Here is a 20160-nt window from a genome sequence, read left to right on the forward strand (position 1 = left end):
GCAACAAGCAGCTCCCAGTGCCCCATTTGCCACCATCCCTTAGCTCCAAGCCCTCCCAGTAGCACCCACCAACAGCATCCCCCATGCCCTGGCCCCGGCCGGGCTGACCTGTACTGCTGCGGGGACAGGCGCGGGCTGTTGCTGCCGTTGCTGTTGACCTGCTCCACGGTGCTGCTCACGTCATCGTGGCCCACGTGCAGCATGCCGCTGGCGGAGCTCGTGTTGATCATGGTGGGGCTGTTCAGCAGCGGGAAGCTGCTCTCTGCCAGCGCAGCCTGCAACAGAGAGTGGCATCGGCTCAGGGACAGAGGCTGCGAGGCCACACAGGGCTGCAGAGTGAAGGCTTAGTGCCCCCAACGCCCTGCCGGGGACAGGATTGGGTCCTTACCTGGTAACTTGCATTAAGTGCTCCGTAACCGAGTCCTGAAATCATGTTTTTGACTAAAGTCGGACTCCTGCAGAAAGAGAAAGCAGAGGGATGCAGGGATGAGCTCCAGGGGTTGGCAGAGGGGAGGAAGGTGTGAGTGTGGATCCCGGGCTGTGTCCCATGGGAAAGGACCCACCCTGTCATCTTTGGTGGCCTTCGCTTTTGGTACTCGTGCTCATCGACGGTCCACACGGCTCCCTTGACGTTCTCCACACGCACGAAGCACTTGTGCAGGCTCAGGTTGTGGCGGACGGCGTTCTGCAGGCAGAGCAGGCAGGAGAGCTCAGCGGCACAGCCCTCATCCCGCTGCCCAGACCCCTCCTCTTCATCACCATCCTCCTCCTCACCCAGCCCCGCCAGCTCCCCATGTCCCTGGGCTGTCCTGTCTGCAGCCCAACGCTCTGCAGAGCCGCAGAGGGACATGGCCAATGCTCACCCCATCAGCAGCAAGGGGGGTGGGAGCTGAGCCCCCAAACCACACGTGGGACACAGCCCAGCCTCATGGACCTCGGCCAGATGCTGAGGAAGATGAAGACAGCGTGGGACAAGGGATAAGCGACACCAGCAAGGACCCAGGGGCAGAGCCGCCCTCTCCGCCGCAGCTCTCTCAGTGATGCTAAGCAAAGCCAGTTAATCTTTTCCTTTCTTTTTTCTTCCCCCCACCCTCCCTTTTTGGTCCTTTCCCTCCCTTTCTTCTTTACATCGACCATCTTTACATTTCTAAATGTAAAATAAAGAGACGCACACGTAGGCAGACAGCGCAGCCCCGAGAGATACCAGCTCCCTTTTCCCCTTCCAACTCCCTGCCATTTGCTACTGCCCCTATTTCATTACCAATTTTAATTTGCCTCTAATTAAATCCTGTGTATTTTTCCGACTCACTTGCTAATCCATGAGGGAGGCAGGAGGCTGGAGTGGAATCTCTCCGAGCTATAATTACAAAGGGCCTAATCACGCCGGGGCTCTGCCTTTGAATAAATTTCCTTGCATTAAGGTTCTCGGATTCTCTGCCTTGCAAATGAGAATGACCCCAATTTCAGGAAGTTGGCCTCGGAGGGGGGTTTTTTTCTATTTCTTTTTTTTTTTTTATTTCGAGTCCTGATTCGTGATGAGAGACTAATTCGTTCCGCTAAAACATTAACGGCAATTGAAAAGGTCGAACGGGGGCTGGATAAACAAAGGAACTGGCCAACACAACAAGGCAAAAGGAGACACAAGGGCCGAACCCCCCCTCCGGCGCTGGGAAGTGTTGGAGTTCCCAGAAACTCATCACATTGCACCATCACCCCTTCTCCTTTCTGATTTAAGGACAAACCCAAACAAAGCTGGGCTCCTTCCCTCGTCCTCCATCCATCCATCATCCATCCATCCATCCATCCATCCATCCATCCATCCATCCATCCATCCATCCATCCATCCTCCAGCCACTGCCTTGTGCCTGCTGCCCCAGTGTCTCTGGCTGTGCCATGGTGCCTGGTGCTGCCACAACAGCCCCAGTGAGAGCAGTCGCACAGGAGCAGGGCTGCGAAGGCTCCTTGGCTCCTCTCACCCTTTGGCAGAGCCAGCCTGAAGGGGAACTCTGCAAGCAGCTCCCTGGCTTGGTCCTGGGGAAGGAGATTCAGGTGCATCTGTGCTGTTCGATGGGATTTTGGGGGATAACTGGAAACCCCTGGGTCACACCAGGAACACACAAGCCCGGCTCCCTGGGTGATGCTCAGTGGGTGTAGAGCCTGGTGCCACTACCCAGAGGGATGCGCTCCATCTGGGACATGGGACTGAGGCATCCCTGGTCCCCACACCCCATACTGGCATCACCCATTGAGGAGGGTCCGGCTGCTCTCAATAAGGATGAGCCCAGGCCCCAATTCTACCCTTGCACCCCATGCCTGGGGGTCTGAAGCCCAACCAGGGCTGGGTCCTGTCACTGCCCTTGAACCCCTGTCCCCTGCTGAGCAAACACAGGAATTCCTCCCGGATCCTGCCCATGCTCCCCTTCCTCCTTCCTGTGCGCGCAGGGGACTCCTCATCCAAACAAAGCACTGATTAAAGGCAAAAAGCATGGCAAAGCTGAAACCTTTCCTGCACATGGAAGCACACGTCCCCCCTGTCCCCACAGCGACATCCCCTGCTTGGGGGCATCGGTGGGTATGTGCCTGCAAAGGTGAAAATGGAGAGAAAATCAATCCTGGCACTGGGCAGGATGTGACTGAGCCTCACCAGAGCCTGGGATGCCCCATCCCTGGTGCTGGGTGTCAGGCAGGGACCCGGTCCCAGGACATGGAAGAGATGCCGGGTGAGCTCCCTGACACAGGAATCCTCCCCCCGGTGTTGGCAGCGGGTCCCCTGCCTCATCCTAACGTGGCTTTTGTATTTTGACAGAGTATTTGTTCAGTGCCAGACCTGGCTGCTCTGTTTGCTTCTCATCTGTCTTTGCTAATGATGTTTGCTCTACACCCCCAGCCCTGCTCCCTGTGCCGTGCTGGGGGTCTCCCAGGGTGGAGATGGGGTACCCAGCACCTCTGCCCCATCCCAGGGGAAGCTACAGAGACAAGGAGAAGTCACAGCAGGAACGGTGGTTCTCCAAAGAGTGCAAATACAGTACTTTTTCCTCCTCCTTCAGAAGATGCCTGGCCCTTGGACACTGAGGGTTGTGAAGGGAAGCATCCCCCTGCAGCTCTTTTTAATCCCCTTCTGGTCATGGAACAGATAAAGAGTAGCGACAAGGGAACTAGAAGGATTGGGGGATGCCCTTCTCTAAGACATCAATTCTGCCCTTGGGGAACAAGGGGTGTGGGGAGCCCCAAGGGAAAAAAACCCTCAAAATATTTATTCCTTTCAGGCAATAAAAAGGCAGGAAAAAGGCATTTTCAGCTGCCACTATCTCGCTGCACAGATGGGGAAACTGAGGCACGGAGCAATTAAAGTGCTGCCATGGACACTCCCCGGGCTGCACTGGATGGTGAGGCACTGGAGCTGCTCCAGGCTCCCTGTCCCAGTGCTCCCCATTAGCTTCCAACCCTGGGGGTGTCCCCATGGGCTGAGGCCAGCCCAGGGATGTGCCCAGGGATGCGCTGCCGGCCTGCAGTGCTGCACGAGTGCCATGAGGGGGACCCCAGACTGATGCCGGGCCACGGCCAGCACCAAGAATGATCCCGGCACCTCTGACCACCCTGCTCCTTCCCACCGCTACCCTTGGGGTGCTCAGGATGGGCCACGCTGAAGCCAGGGGCCACTCAAAGCACTTTGGAGCCAAAGCAACCGGTATTCACCCAGTTTGCTGTGAGAAGCAAACCCCTGCTGCAGGCAGCTCCGGACACACGGGGGCTCCAGAAGAACCGATTCCTCCTTAACCCTTTCAAAAGGCACCATCTCGCTTGCCTCTCACTCGTTCTGATTTCATGAAGGGTTGGTTTCCCTCTGCCACTTCTTGCAGGAAGAAGCCGTGGCTCAGTAAATACACGCAGCAGGAAACAACGAATAAATCTGCTCTGTTAGGGCAATAACTGCTCCTTCTCACCACCCCCCTGCTCTTGGAGATGTTCATAGAATCATAGAATAGTTAGGGTTGGAAAGGACCTCAAGATCATCCAGTTCCAACCCCCCTGCCATGGGCAGGGACACCTCACACTAAACCATCCCACCCAAGGCTTCATCCAACCTGGCCTTGAACACCGCCAGGGATGGAGCACTCACAACCTCCCTGGGCAACCCATTCCAGTGCCTCACCACCCTAACAGGAAAGAATTTCCTCCTTAGATCCAATTTAAACTTCCCCTGCTTAAGTTTGAACCCGTTACCCCTTGTCCTGTCGCTACAGTCCCTGATGAAGAGTCCCTCCCCAGCATCCCTATAGGCCCCCTTCAGGTACTGGAAGCTGCTATGAGGTCTCCACGCAGCCTTCTCTTCTCCAGGCTGAACAGTTCTTGATTTCTACATACCCAAGGGGGGAGCAGCCCCTGCGCCCACATGCACCTCACCTGGCTGTGGTACATCCTGCTCTCAGCACACCATCCGCTTGGGCCATCACCAACCTGAGTTGGTATTTCCAGTGCCTCTGCCCGTCTCCTGGTGCTGCGGTTGGTGACTGCACCCCAACCTGGATTTCTACACTACTTTGCTGTATCCTACTGCATGGACAATGTGTCCCCAGGCAAGGGGGATGCCTTTCGGAGAGGAAAAATGTGGGATTTACCCACAAAATCATCAACTGTGCAATGAACCGATCCGCTAACCACAGGTGCCCATATAAGCTGGAGCATCTCCTGCAGCGCCAGTGGGATGGGGTGAGCCCCAGGGCTGCTCTCACCTTCCAGGTAGCCGTGTTCCTCCGGAAGTAGGCAAACATCCGTGTGAACCAGTTATAGATTTCGTTCAACGTTAGCTGCCTGTCAGGGGTCTCCAGGATGGCCTGGGAAGCCAGAGGGCGAAAAAAGAGCATCACTCGCATCACCTTGGTGCGGTTCAACATCCATCCACGGTGAGGCATGAGGGGGTTCAGGAGGCACTGGGGGTTCTCCAGGCCCCACAAAGGGGGAAAGCATTGCCTGAGGCTCCTGCAGGCAGGTTTGGGGATGCAGAGTGAACCCCAGAGCCACTCACCTGCCGGATGAGCGAGGCGTACGTGAAGGGCGGCCGGACATCGGCGTTCTTGTAAAACTCGTGATTCTGTGCAAGTTCTGGAGGGGGGACAAGAAACAGGGGGGGCAGGGGGTGAAGGGACCCACTTTGGGCCCTGGGGACCGTGTGATGGAGGGGGCTGGGCTGCATCCCGGAGCTCACCTGAAGATATCGGGGTGCAGAACTTCTCCGAGTTTCTCCTGCGGATGGGCCCCACGTTGTGTAAGGTGGAAGAGCTGATGACGGAGGGGCCCTGCCGCAGCGGGGTGATGGGCGCCGTGGCGGAGGTGGGGGGATGAGGTAAGCCATCAGGGAACGTGTCGGAAGTGCTCTTGGAGAGGGTGGCACTGGAGACCAGGTTCAGCTGCATGGACAGGAGGGAGGATGGCGGTTGGGTACCAGCGTGGGGAAGGCAGCGGCAGGGCTGAGCCGCTTGTGCCACAGGGCAAGGGCATAAATGCTTGCGGGGGGGACTTGCTGGGCTCAACAGAGATGGGAGGCAACCGTGGAAGAGGATGCACCCATAGGATGGGATGTAACTGTGCGATGAGATGCACCCAGGGGATGGGATGCCTCCATTACATGTTCCAAGCTGGCTGAGCAACAAAACACGCTGACATGGGCTGTGTTTCACTCCTGCTTGATGCCTTGCACAAGGGACCCGGCTACGTGTGCGGAGGGTGGTCAGGGCATGCCCATCCCAGGGAGCCCATCAGGGGCACAAAGGGTTGTGGTGACCATGCACAGGGCAGGGAGGGTGCAGCAGCCAGCGGTGAGGGAAGAGGAAGGAGAGGGCCAGGAGGGCGACGCAGGCTTACAGGTTGGCTGAAAGGCTTTGGCTCCGAAGGTCTCATGTGAAGATGGGCCATCATTGCTTGGAGACGCTCACTCTCCTTCGCCAGCTGCAGGAAGCAAGAAGCAGAAGGGAGATGGTCAGGCAGTGCTGGTGCCCACTGCAGAGGTACCCATGGCCTGCATGGAGCTGCCCACCGAGCCCCCAGCATCCTCCATCAGCCCCGCAGGAGTTACCTTCTGCCCCATGCGGAGCCCTCCCAAGAGCCCCAGTGAGGCCGTGGCTCTGGGGGGAGCTGCAGCACCCACGCAGTGGGACACAAGGGACCCTGCTTCAGCTCCATGTGTGCAATCACCCGCAACCACAGCTTCAGTGATGGCCCCGTCCCACTGCATCCCTCTCCTCCCTGTGCCCATGTCCCCATCCCCTTTGCCTTCCTCCAGTCCCTGCTGTCTCCCACTCACCAGCAGGTCCCTGTCCATCCCCCCATCCCTCCATCCATCCACCCGGACGCACAGCATCGCTCTAATTGCGCGCTCCCCCCCGTTTACTCCCCGGAGTGCGGAGAAGGGTGAAATATTCACTGTGGCACCAGGGGAGACTTTGAGCCCGGCGGAGGCGATGGGATCTGACACCCGCTCTCCTCCCGTCACCTTCCCTTTCCACCGAGACCCCTCAAGCTCAGGGCTCCGCATCCCCACGTGCTGCCAGCTCCCCCAGCCAAGCCCCCTTCTCGGAGCTGGGACTCGGGCGAGGAAGGAGTTAAAGGCAGGAGGCAGAGCAGAGTTTGCTGCAAGTTTGGAGCAGCTCAGACGCTTTCGTGCTGTCGTGGTGCTCATTAGAGCTGACAGGTCTCCCCTCGTGATGCAGACGCTCTCCGCCGGCACAGCGGGAGCTCCATGCTGAAAACTTTATAATTGGTAGCTCCGGTGGCAGGTTCTCCTCTGTGCACACACAGCTTTCTCCTCGCCCTTCAGCTCCCCCCGCCTTCCTTTTCCCTCCCCTCTTTAAGCCCCAGTAATTGCTTTCAACCTCTCGCTTTAGCAAGGGCTGGAGAGCAGGATGCGATCACGCGGCTTCGCCCAGCTTCGCAGCCCTCCCGCCTGGGAGGGGTTTGCTGCGTGGCCCCTTCTGCAGCCCCTGTTATTGGAATGCCAGGCAGAGGCTCCCAAGGCTGCACACATCATAGCCTGTTGCTCCCCGGGGCCAGTATCCCCCAGCATGGCACCCACCGTGACACACAGCGATGGGTATGAAGTGCTTTGAGTTCCTGCCAGCCCCTGGCCAAACACCCAGGCCCCCAGGCACTGTAATGCCATGGGGGTCCCGGTGAGCAACCTTCTAACAGACACCCTGCCATGTCCTGCTTTCAGGTCCCAAGATGAAACCCCTCCATTTCCTCCCATTTCTCCCCTTTCCTATTAACCAAATTCCACACAACACGTCGGGGAGTTGGAGATGCTATTTAAAGAACCAGCTTTCCATAAATAGCCCCCTGACGCTGGGCTCCAAAGACCAAAATAAGTGGCCTGATTTCCAAAGAGCCATGCAGTCCTATGGCTCTTGCTGGTCATATCCTGTCTGTGGGCATGCACCCCCCAGCAGCATGTGTTCCAGGTGTCTGGAATGGCATCTCATTGTACTCCCTGGGACACTTGGGGCAGGAAGGATGGGTTATCCCTTCTTCCAGCCCTCTCATAATCATGCAGGGCGGCTGGTATCACAGGAGGAACCAGTCTGAGGGTCCCCCAAGTCTTGATCTACACCAGGATGTGGCCCAGATCCAGCACGATTCAGGAAGGATGCTTTAATGAGCCCTAGGGTGGCTGGTTATCCCACTACTGTCTCCAACCTCACTGACCCCATCCCACAGAGAGCAGCCACGACACGGTGCGGAAAGGAGACGCTGTTTAAACCCATGTCCTTAGGGCTGGGCAGCACCCACCTGTATTTCCAGCTGCTGTACCACTTGCATCTGGACTCGACACTGGGCCGTGCTTCGGTCGTCAAGTGCATGTTCTGTATTGAGGTGTCTGGGGAGGAGAACGCGGGTGTCGATGCCTGGATGTGCCCAACATGCAGCCCCCTCGCTGGGACCACACTTGGGATCAGCCCTGCCCTGAACTGCCTGTGCCAGCCGTGCCAGGCATACTGCAAGGTGCTGCCAGGGATGCTCTGGCACCACTGCCTGAAGTGTGAAGTGCTGAAAGGAAACTGAGGCCAACCAAAATGGGCTGTGCCTCCTCCCCAACCCCAGGCTGGAGGCTGGCTGTGGACAACCAGCCCTGAGGAAGCCCCGTGGTGCTCAATAGCAGTCATGGTCGATGGGAAGTCCTTGAGAAGGTGGCTGGCAGGAGGCACCCCAGAGGACCTGAGGAGCAGGTTCCCAGGACAAAGGCAGCATTATGGAGGTTTACTTACACCCTCTAAGGAAAGCCCCGAAGGCAGAAAGTGACATTTCCAGGGTGTTCCTCATCCTACCACTTCCGTGCCTTATGTTTAGAAGGCACTTTGCGAAGCACAAGGACCTTTGGGCCTCGCCAGCCCCCTTCTTTCTTGGGGAGGGGAAGGGCTCCTGGGAGTGGTGACAGGGCCACTGCTACAGAGCCAGGGACATCCTTGTGGGAGTCCTCAGCCCCCAGACCCCGCACATTGGCAGCCCAGGAATGCATCCAGTCCTGACAGCATCGCATGGCTGGGCCACGTCCTTGCTGGGGTGGGTGCAAACCCAGAGGGTCCTCACTGAGAGGAGTGGGACAGATCAGAGCGCGGATGGTAGGTGCAAGGGCAAACTGTGCCTGGGACCCACTGCTGGGAAACACAAAGGTGTCCCAGGGCCAGTGCTCTCCAGCACCAAAACTGAGCTATTTCTGCTGAGGCATCGCAGGAGAAGGTGCCTCAGGAGGATCCGGATGTGGAAGACGCAGGAGTCTCACCCGGCTGTTTGTGAGACTTCCAGCCCCAACTTGCAAAAACAGGTCAGGTAACTGGGACTGTGTGTGAGCAAACCTGTGTCAGCCCTGCACCGCTCCTCAAACAGACTGAGGGCATGGCTGCTTCTCCAGGGAAGAAGCTATTGAGAACCTAAGCTGTGCTGAGCAGGAACAAGGGAGACGCGTCCCACCGACTCTCATCACTGCTCAAAGGATGTGCTGCCCCTCTCTACCCCAACGCTGAGGTTTCCGAGCTACTCCGTGGAGGGGATGCTCAGAACAGGCTCAAAGCCAGTGCCTGGACTCAAAGCAAGGTCCACACTGTAGCTGGGCTCAGCCTTTGGGAGCTGAGGTTTTCCATCTGTCTGTCCCACACCCCAGCATGCACTCACATTGGACAGACACGCTGCACTAGTGTTGTCAGCGGATGCTGCCCCTTGGGAAGCTTCCCCCTGAAGCTCTCCGTGTGCTCAGGGGACACAGGACTCATAGCAAGGTTCTGCTGGCACCACCATCCAGCCCTGGCAATCCCCTGCCAACCTCAGCTTCCAAACCAGAGCTTGCTCATCTGCCCTGTGCCATGTAAACATGTTTGGAGAGGCAGGAGGAGATGCCTTATCTAGGTTCACCCCATGAGTCAGAGGAAGGAAGGAAGACACAGGAGCCTGACTCATTCACTCACTCCATCGCCCCCAAGCAACGCTTCCCTGGTCTGCTTTCACTCCTCCTCATCCTCCTGGGCAAAGCCTCTGCCCAGCTCCTTCCCTGGGAAGGAAGAGGCCAGGGAATGGCCTCATCAGAGCCAGCTCTGAGTGTGTGGCAGCAGCCGGGATCAGTTTATAACAACCCAAAACCTTACCGATGCAGAGCGAAGCGCACACTGGTGCATCTTGGCCACTGAGCAGCCAGCCAGAGAGGAGGAGGTGGGGGGTAAGGAGGAAGCAAGCCCGTCAGTTCCTTCTGATGTCTTTGCTAAAAATCCCGGCTACAAAGAGATCTAATTGCAAATGAACTAATTAAGTAAACCTCTGACGAAGCGTGAAAACAATTTGTTTGACCCTGACGCTGGCAGAGGGCTCCTCGACAGCGGAGTTAATCAGTCAGCGCCGGAGCCCACGAGCGGTGTCAGCGGCTGCCGCGCTACCATCTGCTTCCTCCCTCCTCTTGCCCCCCCCCAAGGAGGGAGCTGCAAACTCCTGCCTGCTCCTGCCCGTTGCATCGGGGCTCTTCTCCTCTAGCAGCAATCCCTGGTGTGCTTCCTTCCTGTCGCATGGGCCTCTCCAGCAATGGACAGACTTTGGGGTGTCTGGACCTGTTTCCCTTCCACCAGCCCCACGTGTCCTGGCCTGAGAGCGGGGCTCCCCGCTCCTCTGGGAAGACCTCCCTCTAAAAGTGGAGCACTTACTTAACAAACTGTCCCAAGTCCTCACAGAGGGTTTCGCAGCCAGGCCACTTGCACTCTCCGTGGCCATAGAGCGGGTGGGAGCCAGGGGTCTCTTCATGGGAAGAGCTGCAGAAGAGCGAAAGGGACCATCAGATGGAGCAGCCAGGATGCTCCAGCATTCCCAGGCATGGGGCCAGCTCTCAGGAGACCCCACAGTGATGTCTCCCTGTCCTCTGTGTGTGCATCAGTGAGGAAAACACTGATGAGGTGGGCTGAACCCTCCCAACCCTATTGCCGGCCCCACAGGTGATGGACCCCAGCCCCTTCCACCTCTCCTGGGTAAAACCACCAAGTGCCAGCCCCAGCTCTACCTGTCCCTTCTCGGCGTGTGCATGGTGCTCTGTCCATTGGGCAGAGGGTGATGGGAAATGGGAGGCGAGACCTTGGCGGCCGAAAACGAGGTAGAGTTGGAGGTGTTGGTGGTGAGGTCGAGACCTTCTTGCTTGATGCTGTCCTCAACGGGCTGGGCGGCCGTGACCTCCTTCCAGAGCTGCTGGAGGTCCGAGGGGCACACAGCTATGGCATAGGGAGAAAGCACCCGCTGTTAGCGGGGAGGAGCAGCAGCACCTCTGGCACCCAGGCACCGGGATGGCTTAGGAACCAGCACCAGGAAATCACCACCCAAGGCCAGGCACACACAGCCCCATCGTGATGCCCAAAACAAGCCGCCCGCAGCCCCCGGAGTCCAGCAGAGCATCCCCAAAGGGGAGGAGACCCCAATTTCCACACCTCAGTGCAAGAGGAAACCAGGACCCAACCCTGCACATGACCCAGCTCCAGCTCTCCCGAGCTGCTCCAGGATTAACACAATCAGCCCCCAAACTTCAGATGGGAAAAGCAGTGACCCAGGCCTGTCCCCAACCCGCCCTCACCCGCAGCAGCGAGAAGCTGCAGCCGTGGGGCCCCCCAGCGCGCTCCCCACCGCGGGGTCCTTACCTTGGGGCAGGGTCTGCAGGGGCACGGAGCCCTGCCCCGGTGGGAGGCTCACCAGCCCCTGGCGCTGCAGGTTTAGCAGGTGCTGCTGCTGGAGCTGCTGCATCTGCAGGAGCTGCTGCTGGAAGGCCAGCTGCTTGTTCCCTAACGGCTGCCGGGAGACAAAAGCGAGAAATCAAAGCCTGTTATTTCCAGCCTTGCAGCAGGAGCCTCGCAGGGGATGATGGCAGCAGCGAGGGGTGCCCGCGGCGATGGGTCTGCAGCCCTGCGTGCTCCATCCCCGCTGCGGGGCCGCTCACCTTGCGGCTCAGCCGGACCTGGGCTTGGAGCTGTCGGAAGAGGAGGGGAAGAAAAGGGGAAGGGAAAAATAAAGCGCTGAAATGAGAGGGAGTGAGCGGAGCTGGGGGCTTGCTCAGAGCTGAGACCAGGCTCTGAGCACACAGAGCCCAGCTGCGGGGTCATGGAATCACTGACTGGTTTGGGGTGGAAAGGAGCTTGAGATCATCCACTTCCAACCCCCTGCCACAGGCAGGGACGCCTTCCACTAGAGCACGTCCCCCATGGGGAGGCTCAGCACAGGGTGAGCTCCCACAAGCATCACTGAAAGTAAGGGGGCTGCCAGCACCCAGAAGGCATCCTGGATGCACAGGACCCTCCTCTAAACAGGGAGATGGTTCCTACTTGCCAGAAATTACCATTATGAGCCCCTTCCTGGAGAGGGTCACAGGGGAGCAGGTGCCCATCACCCTCACCCCGGTCACAAGCACACACGGAGCAGGCAACTCTCCCACCATCCCTAGGAGCCGGCTGCGCTCTGACCGGCAGAGCTGGCCCTAAACTAGTTAGACAGGACGAGTCCCTGGGGAGGCACCAAGAAATCCATGAGAATTAACTGAAGGGGAGAGAATTCAATTAGGGATGGGGACAGGCAGCTGCTAATCCGAGAGCGGAGCTGCCCCCGGCCTGCCCGGCCTCATTAGCGGGGCAGGCGTCCCCATAACCCCTGGAACCCCTCAGAGCCCTGTTTGCACAGACGCTGTGTGCAGGTTGTGAGGATCCGGGCTGGCAGCAGCGAGAGATTCGGGAGAAGCCACTTTGCCAGAGAGCAATCGCTGCACCGCAGAGCCTGAAGACCGCCAGGTCCGAAACCCACTGAGTGCGATGGGTGAAGAGGTGCACCCATGAGCAGAGCCACCCACCAGCACCCACCAGCCTCAGCGTGCCCTGGAGAAGGCAGCGCTGTGAGATGCCGTCAGCCCCAGCCTTATCCAAAACCTCTCCCTGGCCATCACTCCATGAGCTTCACTCAGCTCCTCTCCCCTCCTGGCAAATGCTCCAAAAGGGACCCCCAGCACACCCCCCCAGAAGAGGCTGCTCTGTATTAGGGCCAGATCCTGTGTTTAGCATCCAGACCCCCCGACCCCCCCCTTGCATCCCAACTCTGCCTCTTGTCCCAGCGCAGGGGCTCGGGGTCCAGCGCTTCGCCTGCGCTCGCCGTACATTAGACGCAGATGACTGGGTGCAGCTACCGGGGTAAGAGCCGCCGTCACTTTGATTTATGAGCACATCAGGAGGAGTTTCGGCGTGACACGCGGGACTGACAGGAGCAGTTCATTAAGCTGACACCAAGGTTAGGCAGCAGGCAGCCCCCTTGCATCCCCCCCTCTTGCCCTACCCCAACAGACTCAGCAGAGGGACAACCCCCTGCCCCAGCAGCTCTGGGGGCACATGGAGACCCACTGGCCTCGAACCCAGGGGATATTGGGGTCTCTGCACCCGGATGCTGCTTGCAGCAGCTGGGCTTGAAGAGGAAAAGCAGCTGGGGAAGAGTGGGATGGCAGAGCCCAGCTTCACCACCTCCTGCCACGAGGGCCTGGAGCCATCCCAGTCCCATGCTCAGGATGCTGCTAGAGCTGGGGTTCACACTTACACCCCAGCGCAGGAAAAGGCTCCAGGATGGGCTGGGATGTGCTGCAGCTTAGCCCCATCCTGGCGGGATGCATGGATGAGCTGTCCTGCTTGGCCCCTTCCCTGCACCCCAGCTCACGGACACAAAGCACCCCCCGCATCCTCCAGGACAGGATGCTGCCGACAGGCGCTTCCGACACATTCCCATCCTTCGCGCTCCCTCTTTTCCTGTTCTCCCCTTCCCTGTGCTCACTGGGGGACCTCCAGCCATGCTGCTCCTCCTGGGGAGACCTGAGCTTCTCCTCCACGAGATGCTGCTGCCTGCTCCCGGCACAAAGCTCTGCACCAACGCCATTCCCACCTGCTGATCCCTCTCCATGCTTGGATACATCCAATAACACCACGGCGAGTGCTTGGAATCAAGCAGAGGGAAAGCAGAAGGTGCCCAGTTTACAAACCTTGCAGCAGGGCTGTAATTAAACACCATTGTGGAGTTCCACGAGGGAGCTGATGCCGGCCAAGAGTGGCTCTGTGGAGGCATCCCAGCCATGCCAGCTATTCCCTGCGCCGTCGGGGAAAGCAGCGGCATCACCATTCCCAGCACGAGGCTTCATTAACAGCAGCTGCCCAAATTCCCCGGGTGAAGCCGACCCCACAAAGCCGAGCTGGGGGGGTCTGGGGAGGGGGAATGCTCTGACATCCACTCATGGAGATCCCCTCAGTGATTTCAATAGCCACGGGGTGGTGATGCTGCAGGAGCTGGGCACACGCGCCCTCAGCATCACCTAATTCCCCTCCCTCCCCGCCAGCCACTCACTTTGTTAGCGGATAAGTTTCTTGTCTCCTCTGTACCATTTAATTAAAAGTTAACCTGGGTTTTTTAGACCAGGAACCCGCTAAGCAAGCCCTTTGTTAGAGCTTAATTATATCCCTGTTCGCTGCTGCAATATAACATCACCACGGCCAAGAGGAAAGTCCTTGAGGAAGCTCAGATTTATGCCTCCCCCGTTCCCGGAGCACGAGCAGCTACTCCAGCTCCTGGAGATGGCTCCGATAAAGCCTGACCCTGCGCACACTGCAGAAATACTCCAACATCCTGCACTGAAAGCCCGGGTCAAAGGCTACCGAAGGCTCCAGTGGGTCCTAATCTGACCCAGAGCTGTCGAAGCCACCCCATTCCCCCAGTGCTGGTGTGGGCTTTGCTGGAGCCCTCGCTGCTGCCATCCCAGGGGACAGTCTGGGCTTTAACACTTCCTCCCCGAAAAGAGAGTTGAGGTTTAAGTCCTTTTTAAGGAATGGGGAGCAAAACCCATTGTGTAAAGGGAGCTACACAAGACTGATGCAATGACACCAGAATAAGCACTTGTCCACCAGCAAAGGGCCCTGAGCTGCTGACCTGGTCATCGGAGGGCATCTCCCATTGGAAAAGGCCTTTGCTGGCATTGCTGCTGTTTCATGTGGTGTTTAGGTCTCGCAGAGCTGCCTTTCCCAGCAGGAAAAGCCCTGGATTGGGTTCCCATCTGACCAGCCCTGCTCACCCACTTGCCAGGGTGCTCCTGTGCCAGCTTGGTCAGGAGGGGCTGCTGGACTCATGCAGTGCCAGGAGCCTGGCAGGGGCAGTGCATCAGGAAGGGATGAGCAGGATGTCCCCATGTCCCATCCCTGCTGGCTCCCTGCGTGCTGGGATTCACACACACCTTTGTTTTGTGCTGGGCCCCCTTTTATTTGCTGCCAGATCTGATGGCCCAGAACCCGTCAGCGTGAGCTCACCTCTTTGGGTTGCTGCTTTCCAGCTTGCTGCTGTGTCAATAGCTGCAGGTGAAGCTGCTCCTGTTGCTTCTTGTAGTATTCCTGCAACTGGGAGGGACGGGAGGGGAGAGAGCAAAATTAGCAGCAGAAACACCCTGGTCACGTCTCCCTGCCTAGCACTACCCCATGCCCAGCACTGGCTCTGCCGCAGCCATGTTAGTGCCTGGCACGACGCCGTCAGGGCAGGCTCTTGGCAGTGGGCTAAGAGGAAAAGTCCTCTGCAAAGGAGCCACGGCTGCCGAAGAAACCTTGGGACACACTCCCCAGGGCTCTGCATCCCCACAGCATATGAAATCCCTGACCACCACCAAACCAAACCTGCCATCCGTTCTAACGCCGACCGGTTGCCCTGGCTCTGCCTGGCCTGGCCCCAAGGAGGAGGGACCCAATCCCTAGCTCAGTAATTCCTGTGTGTCCTAGGGGGAATGTGAACCACGAGGAGGTGGGTGAACCCTTTGACAGATGCTCTGGCACGTAATGCAGTGTTTCAGCAGTGGAGAAACGCCAGCTTTAGCACAATGGAACCCCAAAACACCCCTGGGGGGCTCCCAGCTCAGAAGAGGCCAGGAGGAGCCACAGCCTGGACAGCAGAACCCTGCAAGTGCTGGGGGCTCTGACTTGCATCCCATTCCATGGACACCATGGAAAAGCACGGGCAACCTGGCCCCTCGCAGCATCCAGGCAAAGCAGAGGGGCCAGGAGAAGAGACAAAACCACCCCAGCCCTGCACCGAGCCACTGAGAGGGTCCCAGTCTGGACCAGCTCTCGCCTGGCCCCTAAGTAAACTGTTGGTGATGGATTTGCTGGCGTGGGGGGGGCCGGAGGCACCGGGAGGTCACTGGGACCCGGCAGCCCCCTCCCACCATCCCGTGCCCCTGCGGTGGCGGCTCAGGAATGCCCCTTTGGATGCCGGGAAGCCTTTATCAGCTCGGGGCTGACAGCGCTGACAGCAGCAACTCTGCTCTTGCTGTCTGCGGACAGGTTTGGAGAGCCGGGTGTTTACCCAAAAGCCAATCAAAGGCCGGGCTCTGCAGCATGGTCGAGCAGGGCTGCAGGAACATTGGGTCAGGGGTGAGAGGTGTGATGTTTGGTTTTCTTCTGGTGGAGAATGCGAGCTATTCCGGCCTGGGTTGTTTAATTTGCAGTCAAACGTGTTTCTTTATCCGGCTCCAAAGAGCCTTGCAGAAGGACCCACCCAGGGTAGTGTTTACCCTTTGTTCTTTCCCTGGGGCCAACCTTGAATCCTTATCAGCCTGTTTGGAGTAAACAGGTACTGGAGGCAGGAGGAAGGGTGGGGAGGATGCTTGTGGGATTTCTCCTGCTCTCCCTCCCGCCGGCCGGAGGTGTTTACCCAAGCAGACCTGTTTTGTTTTGGAGCTGAGGTTTGGTTTTTTCGGTCTCCTCCTTTTTCTTCCCTCCCTGTTCAGTTTACACTTGACAAGTGCTCAAGAAAAGCCAAGCGGGGCCGTGAGAAACAAAGCCACACACTGGAGCTGGACCCAGACACTGACCCCAAAGCCCAAGTTATGGCCACAGGGGCTCTGCTTGGGGTCCATAGAGCCAAGAGCACCCACAGTGATCCCAGGAGCTGGGCAGCTCCAGACCAGGCCTTGTGTAGGAGCTTTTTGGGCTTTGACACCCTGGCTGCAGCATCCGGCTTTGCCAGCACTGTGAGCACCTGCAGCTCTTTTCATCCCTTGGTACTGGACACGCTGGGAATCCCTAAGGAAACACAGGGGGGACGCAGGAGCCAGAGGAAGAAAGGACCCATCCGCCTGCCTGCACCAAGCTGCACAGTTCATGGATCACCAAGGAGCTGCCCAGGAGCAGCATTACCTGTTGCAGCATTATCGCCTGCTGCTGCTGCAGGAGGGCCTGGAGCTGGGGCGGTGACAGGATCTGCTGCATCTGCTGCGGCGTGATCATCTGCGGGGACATCATGGCCACGGACACGGGGACCTGCGGAGAGGACAGACACGTCACCGCTCCCAGCATGGAAAACCCTCCCCTGATGCCAACAGCCTGTGAGTGCCTCCCACCCCCCTGGGGCATCCTCCATGCCCCCCACCCCTGTGTCACCTTCAGGCCACTGATGTGTGTACAAGGGGGACTGGTGATGACAGGGACACGCTCCATGGTGCAGCTGGCACTGGGGCAAAGCTTCCTAAGCCCCGAGCTCCCCCCTCATCCCGAGGCAGGATGCTCTCTGCCCATAGGGTCTTCTTTAAGTGCAATTTACCTGGGGGACCTGGGAGTCAGGAGGAGCCAGCAGCACATGGGCAGCCAGCCCCAAACCACGGCTCCCTCCCCTTCCGCAAGCATGGGAAAGGTGCAGGGCATTGCTCCTTCCCTCCAGGCCCCGAAGGATGCAGGGAGGAGGGAAACCCCAAGGGAAGCGGGGAAGATACCGATCACCCAAATAACTGCAGAGCAGAGCACGGAGGAAGAGGTTACCAGGTTTTCCATAGACACACATCAAAGCTTCACCTCCAGCTGACACCAGTAACTCACAATTACCATGCCAAGCAAAGGGAAGGCTGGGAGAACCTGACAACCCCTGCCTTTGGTTATCATCACACGGGTCCACACCCCTGCGGCAAAGCACCAGAGAGGTGTCAGTGATGGATCCCAGCCCTGCCACTCCTGCCCAGGTGCAGCAATGCTGCCTTCCCAACCCTGCCTTGTCCCAGCCCCCTGCCCATCCCACCAGCCCAAAGCCCTTCCCAAAGTCTCAGCACCTCAGAGACCAAGGGACAGAGAAACAAAGCAGCCGGATTCAGAGCCTGGTGCCTGCCAGCCCCTCCTGCCCAGTGATGCCCAGACCCCTAAGTCTGGACCCTGGGGCTGCTTCCCCCCTTCAGCCACCGCAGCGAGACACAGAGCAGGGACAGGACCACAGGGTGGCCCCATTCAGTCCCTCCTGCCTGTGCTGGGTGCCAGGCTGGAGCACACTGACCTTCAAGGGAGATTGCAAAGGCTTATCTGTTTGCTCAGGCATTTTGCTGGAGGGAGGCATGGCCAGCGGCCGAGTTTCATTTGTGGCCGGCAGTTCCCCCCCTTTCAGCTGCCTTCGTGTCAGTTATTGATTAACTGCTGCATGTTCACACCCAAAGGCTGCTGCGGGGCACCCTCCCCTGCTCGGGCTGGGAGGAGCATCCCCAGCAAAGGGGTGCTGGAGCCATGGGAGCCCCCCCTCCCGTTTCTGCGCTCAGGTGCTCACAGACAGCTGTGCAAAGCCCTCGGTGAACATCTGGAAGGGAGGATGCTCGTGAGGCCGGTGCGAGGAGCAGGGGCATCCCGCTCCTTTCCCTTTGCCAATTCATCAGCTGGCAACGTGCTCAGAATGAGAGCCCCTGATTAATTGCTGCTCCGCAGCCCCGCTCCGGGCGGGCTCGCACCCCCCTCCGTGCGCCCGCTCCCACCCCGTTTGCTGGCATTTTCAAATCGGAGGCATCCTAATTACCGGAGAGTTATAACACCTTCCATTTCTCGCCCAGCGGACTGACACCCTGTCAAGAGCAAAGAGAATTGCCAGAGGTTTTGACAACACTAATTGCCCCTATAATCTAAAAACACAAAGGAGAGGCGATTAGTCGAGAGGGCCCCAGCTCTCGATCCGACACGAGGTTTTCACAATGTTACAAGAAAACAAAAGTGATGCTTTTTAGAGTTTGATGGCTGCTAACAAAAGCAGAATTATATTTTCATACAACCTTTGTCTGCATTAAATGGCTTCCCCCCCCTCCCTTCTGCGCTCGGATGCAGAGCTGACACGGGGAAATGGTGGTGGCTTCCAAAGGGGGTGAATGGGGTGAACCGGTGCTGGCTCTTGTGAGGGGCATCCGGGCTTCACCACCAACCTGAGCCCCAGCTGGTGCTGAAGCCACGTGAACAATTTCCCTCCTTGTCCCAGCTCAGGTTTTCCAAGGAGGGCAGGAACTTTCTTTAGGAGAAATTCCCATTCACAGCAAGTTTTGACCCACTGCAGCCGGTCACCACATACATCAGTGCCGGCTGCTCCAAGCCCCTGTGTCCAACCTGGCCTTGAGCACTGCCAGGGATGGGGCAGCCACAGCTTCTCCGGGCACCCTGTGCCAGCGCCTCAGCACCCTCACAGGGAAGAGCTTCTGCCTAAGAGCTCAGCTCAGTCTCCCCTCGGGCAGGTTCAAGCCATTCCCCTTGGCCTGTCCCTACAGACCCTTGTCCCAAGCCCCTCTCCTGATTTCTTATAGACCCCCCGGAAGACAGTTCTAAGGTCTCCCTGGATTCTTCTTCTCTTAGGATCCCTGGAAAACGGGAGGTTTTCGGGCAATGGTCACCTCCAAAGCTCAGATCCAGGCAGTCAACACCACAAGTGCGAGCAAAGGGTGCCAAGCAGAGCAACGCAGCAGCTACAAGCGATGAGCTGTACCCAGCTGCCTCCTCCATCCATCCCCTCCTCAGGCACCGCTCTCGGGCTGCACCCGGCAAATCCCTTGGGAAGCAGGTCCCAGCGTCACGAGCTGGCATCTGCCAGACAGCACGTCAGGAAGGGTTTGACTCACGCCTTGGCCGGCTGCCACCCCACACAACTGCTCACTCACAGCCCTGCTGCCTCCCAGGAGCCCGGCGCTGCGGCTCCCACCGCAAGCGGCATCTCCGGGGGGTGCTTTTCCAGGCGGTCCCGGCTGTTGTAATCCCTGCGTGCCGGGATCGTCAGGCAGCGGGGGAAAAGCAGACAGGTATTACAGGGAAACTCGGCACAGGGCGGCTCTGCCAAAGCTGGCTGAGAGAAACAGGATCGGGCCGGGCGGCCGCAGCGGGATCGGAGCGATGCTCTCCCTTCACTTTTCCTTACGGCTTTTATGTTGTTTTGACGGGAAGCGGATAGCAGCTCCCAGCCATGAGGCGGAGCGGGGGAAGCTGTGGCCCCATGGCCGATCCTGGTTCCATGGCTCGGCACATCACCAGCACCGGGATATCCCCGTCACCAGCCCTCAATCCCTGCATCAACAGCCACCTCCTGGCCGTGAATCACCCATGCAGGGAGGTTGATGCAGGAGCCACAGTGTCCCCAGGGAACACGCTGGAAGCTGGAGGGAGCATCTCCAGCTGCACACCTAAAACCATACATAAAGCTCCTGCACTGGGGCAGGCACAGGCCAGAGCTCATCCCCTCCATCCCTGCTGACCTGGGAGCCTCTGGAAGCCCAAGGATCACAGAATCCCAGCCTGGTTCGGGTTGGAAGGGACCTTAAAGCTCATCCACCTCCAACCCCCGCCACGGGCAGGGACACTTCCACTGGAGCAGCTTGCT

General features: G+C 58.5%; 1 protein-coding gene across 3 annotated transcripts in view; it reads right to left on the reverse strand.

The window, feature by feature from the left end:
- Nucleotides 1-20160, reverse strand: part of FOXP4 (forkhead box P4) — a 55303-nt gene that overhangs the window by 4439 nt on the left and 30704 nt on the right. For all 3 annotated transcript variants that reach the window (XM_065698748.1, XM_065698746.1, XM_065698747.1), the window contains 13 exons: nt 16701-16823; nt 14826-14912; nt 11151-11298; nt 10526-10730; nt 10176-10280; nt 7783-7870; nt 5863-5946; nt 5207-5408; nt 5027-5103; nt 4734-4835; nt 564-685; nt 389-455; nt 109-275 (listed from right to left, as the gene is read on the reverse strand). In XM_065698748.1, coding sequence (XP_065554820.1) covers nt 109-275; nt 389-455; nt 564-685; nt 4734-4835; nt 5027-5103; nt 5207-5408; nt 5863-5946; nt 7783-7870; nt 10176-10280; nt 10526-10730; nt 11151-11298; nt 14826-14912; nt 16701-16823 — 1577 coding nt within the window. The remainder of the gene's footprint in view (nt 1-108; nt 276-388; nt 456-563; nt 686-4733; nt 4836-5026; nt 5104-5206; nt 5409-5862; nt 5947-7782; nt 7871-10175; nt 10281-10525; nt 10731-11150; nt 11299-14825; nt 14913-16700; nt 16824-20160) is intronic.

Source organism: Lathamus discolor, chromosome 19 (assembly GCF_037157495.1).
Source record: "Lathamus discolor isolate bLatDis1 chromosome 19, bLatDis1.hap1, whole genome shotgun sequence".
Taxonomy (NCBI): domain Eukaryota; kingdom Metazoa; phylum Chordata; class Aves; order Psittaciformes; family Psittacidae; genus Lathamus; species Lathamus discolor.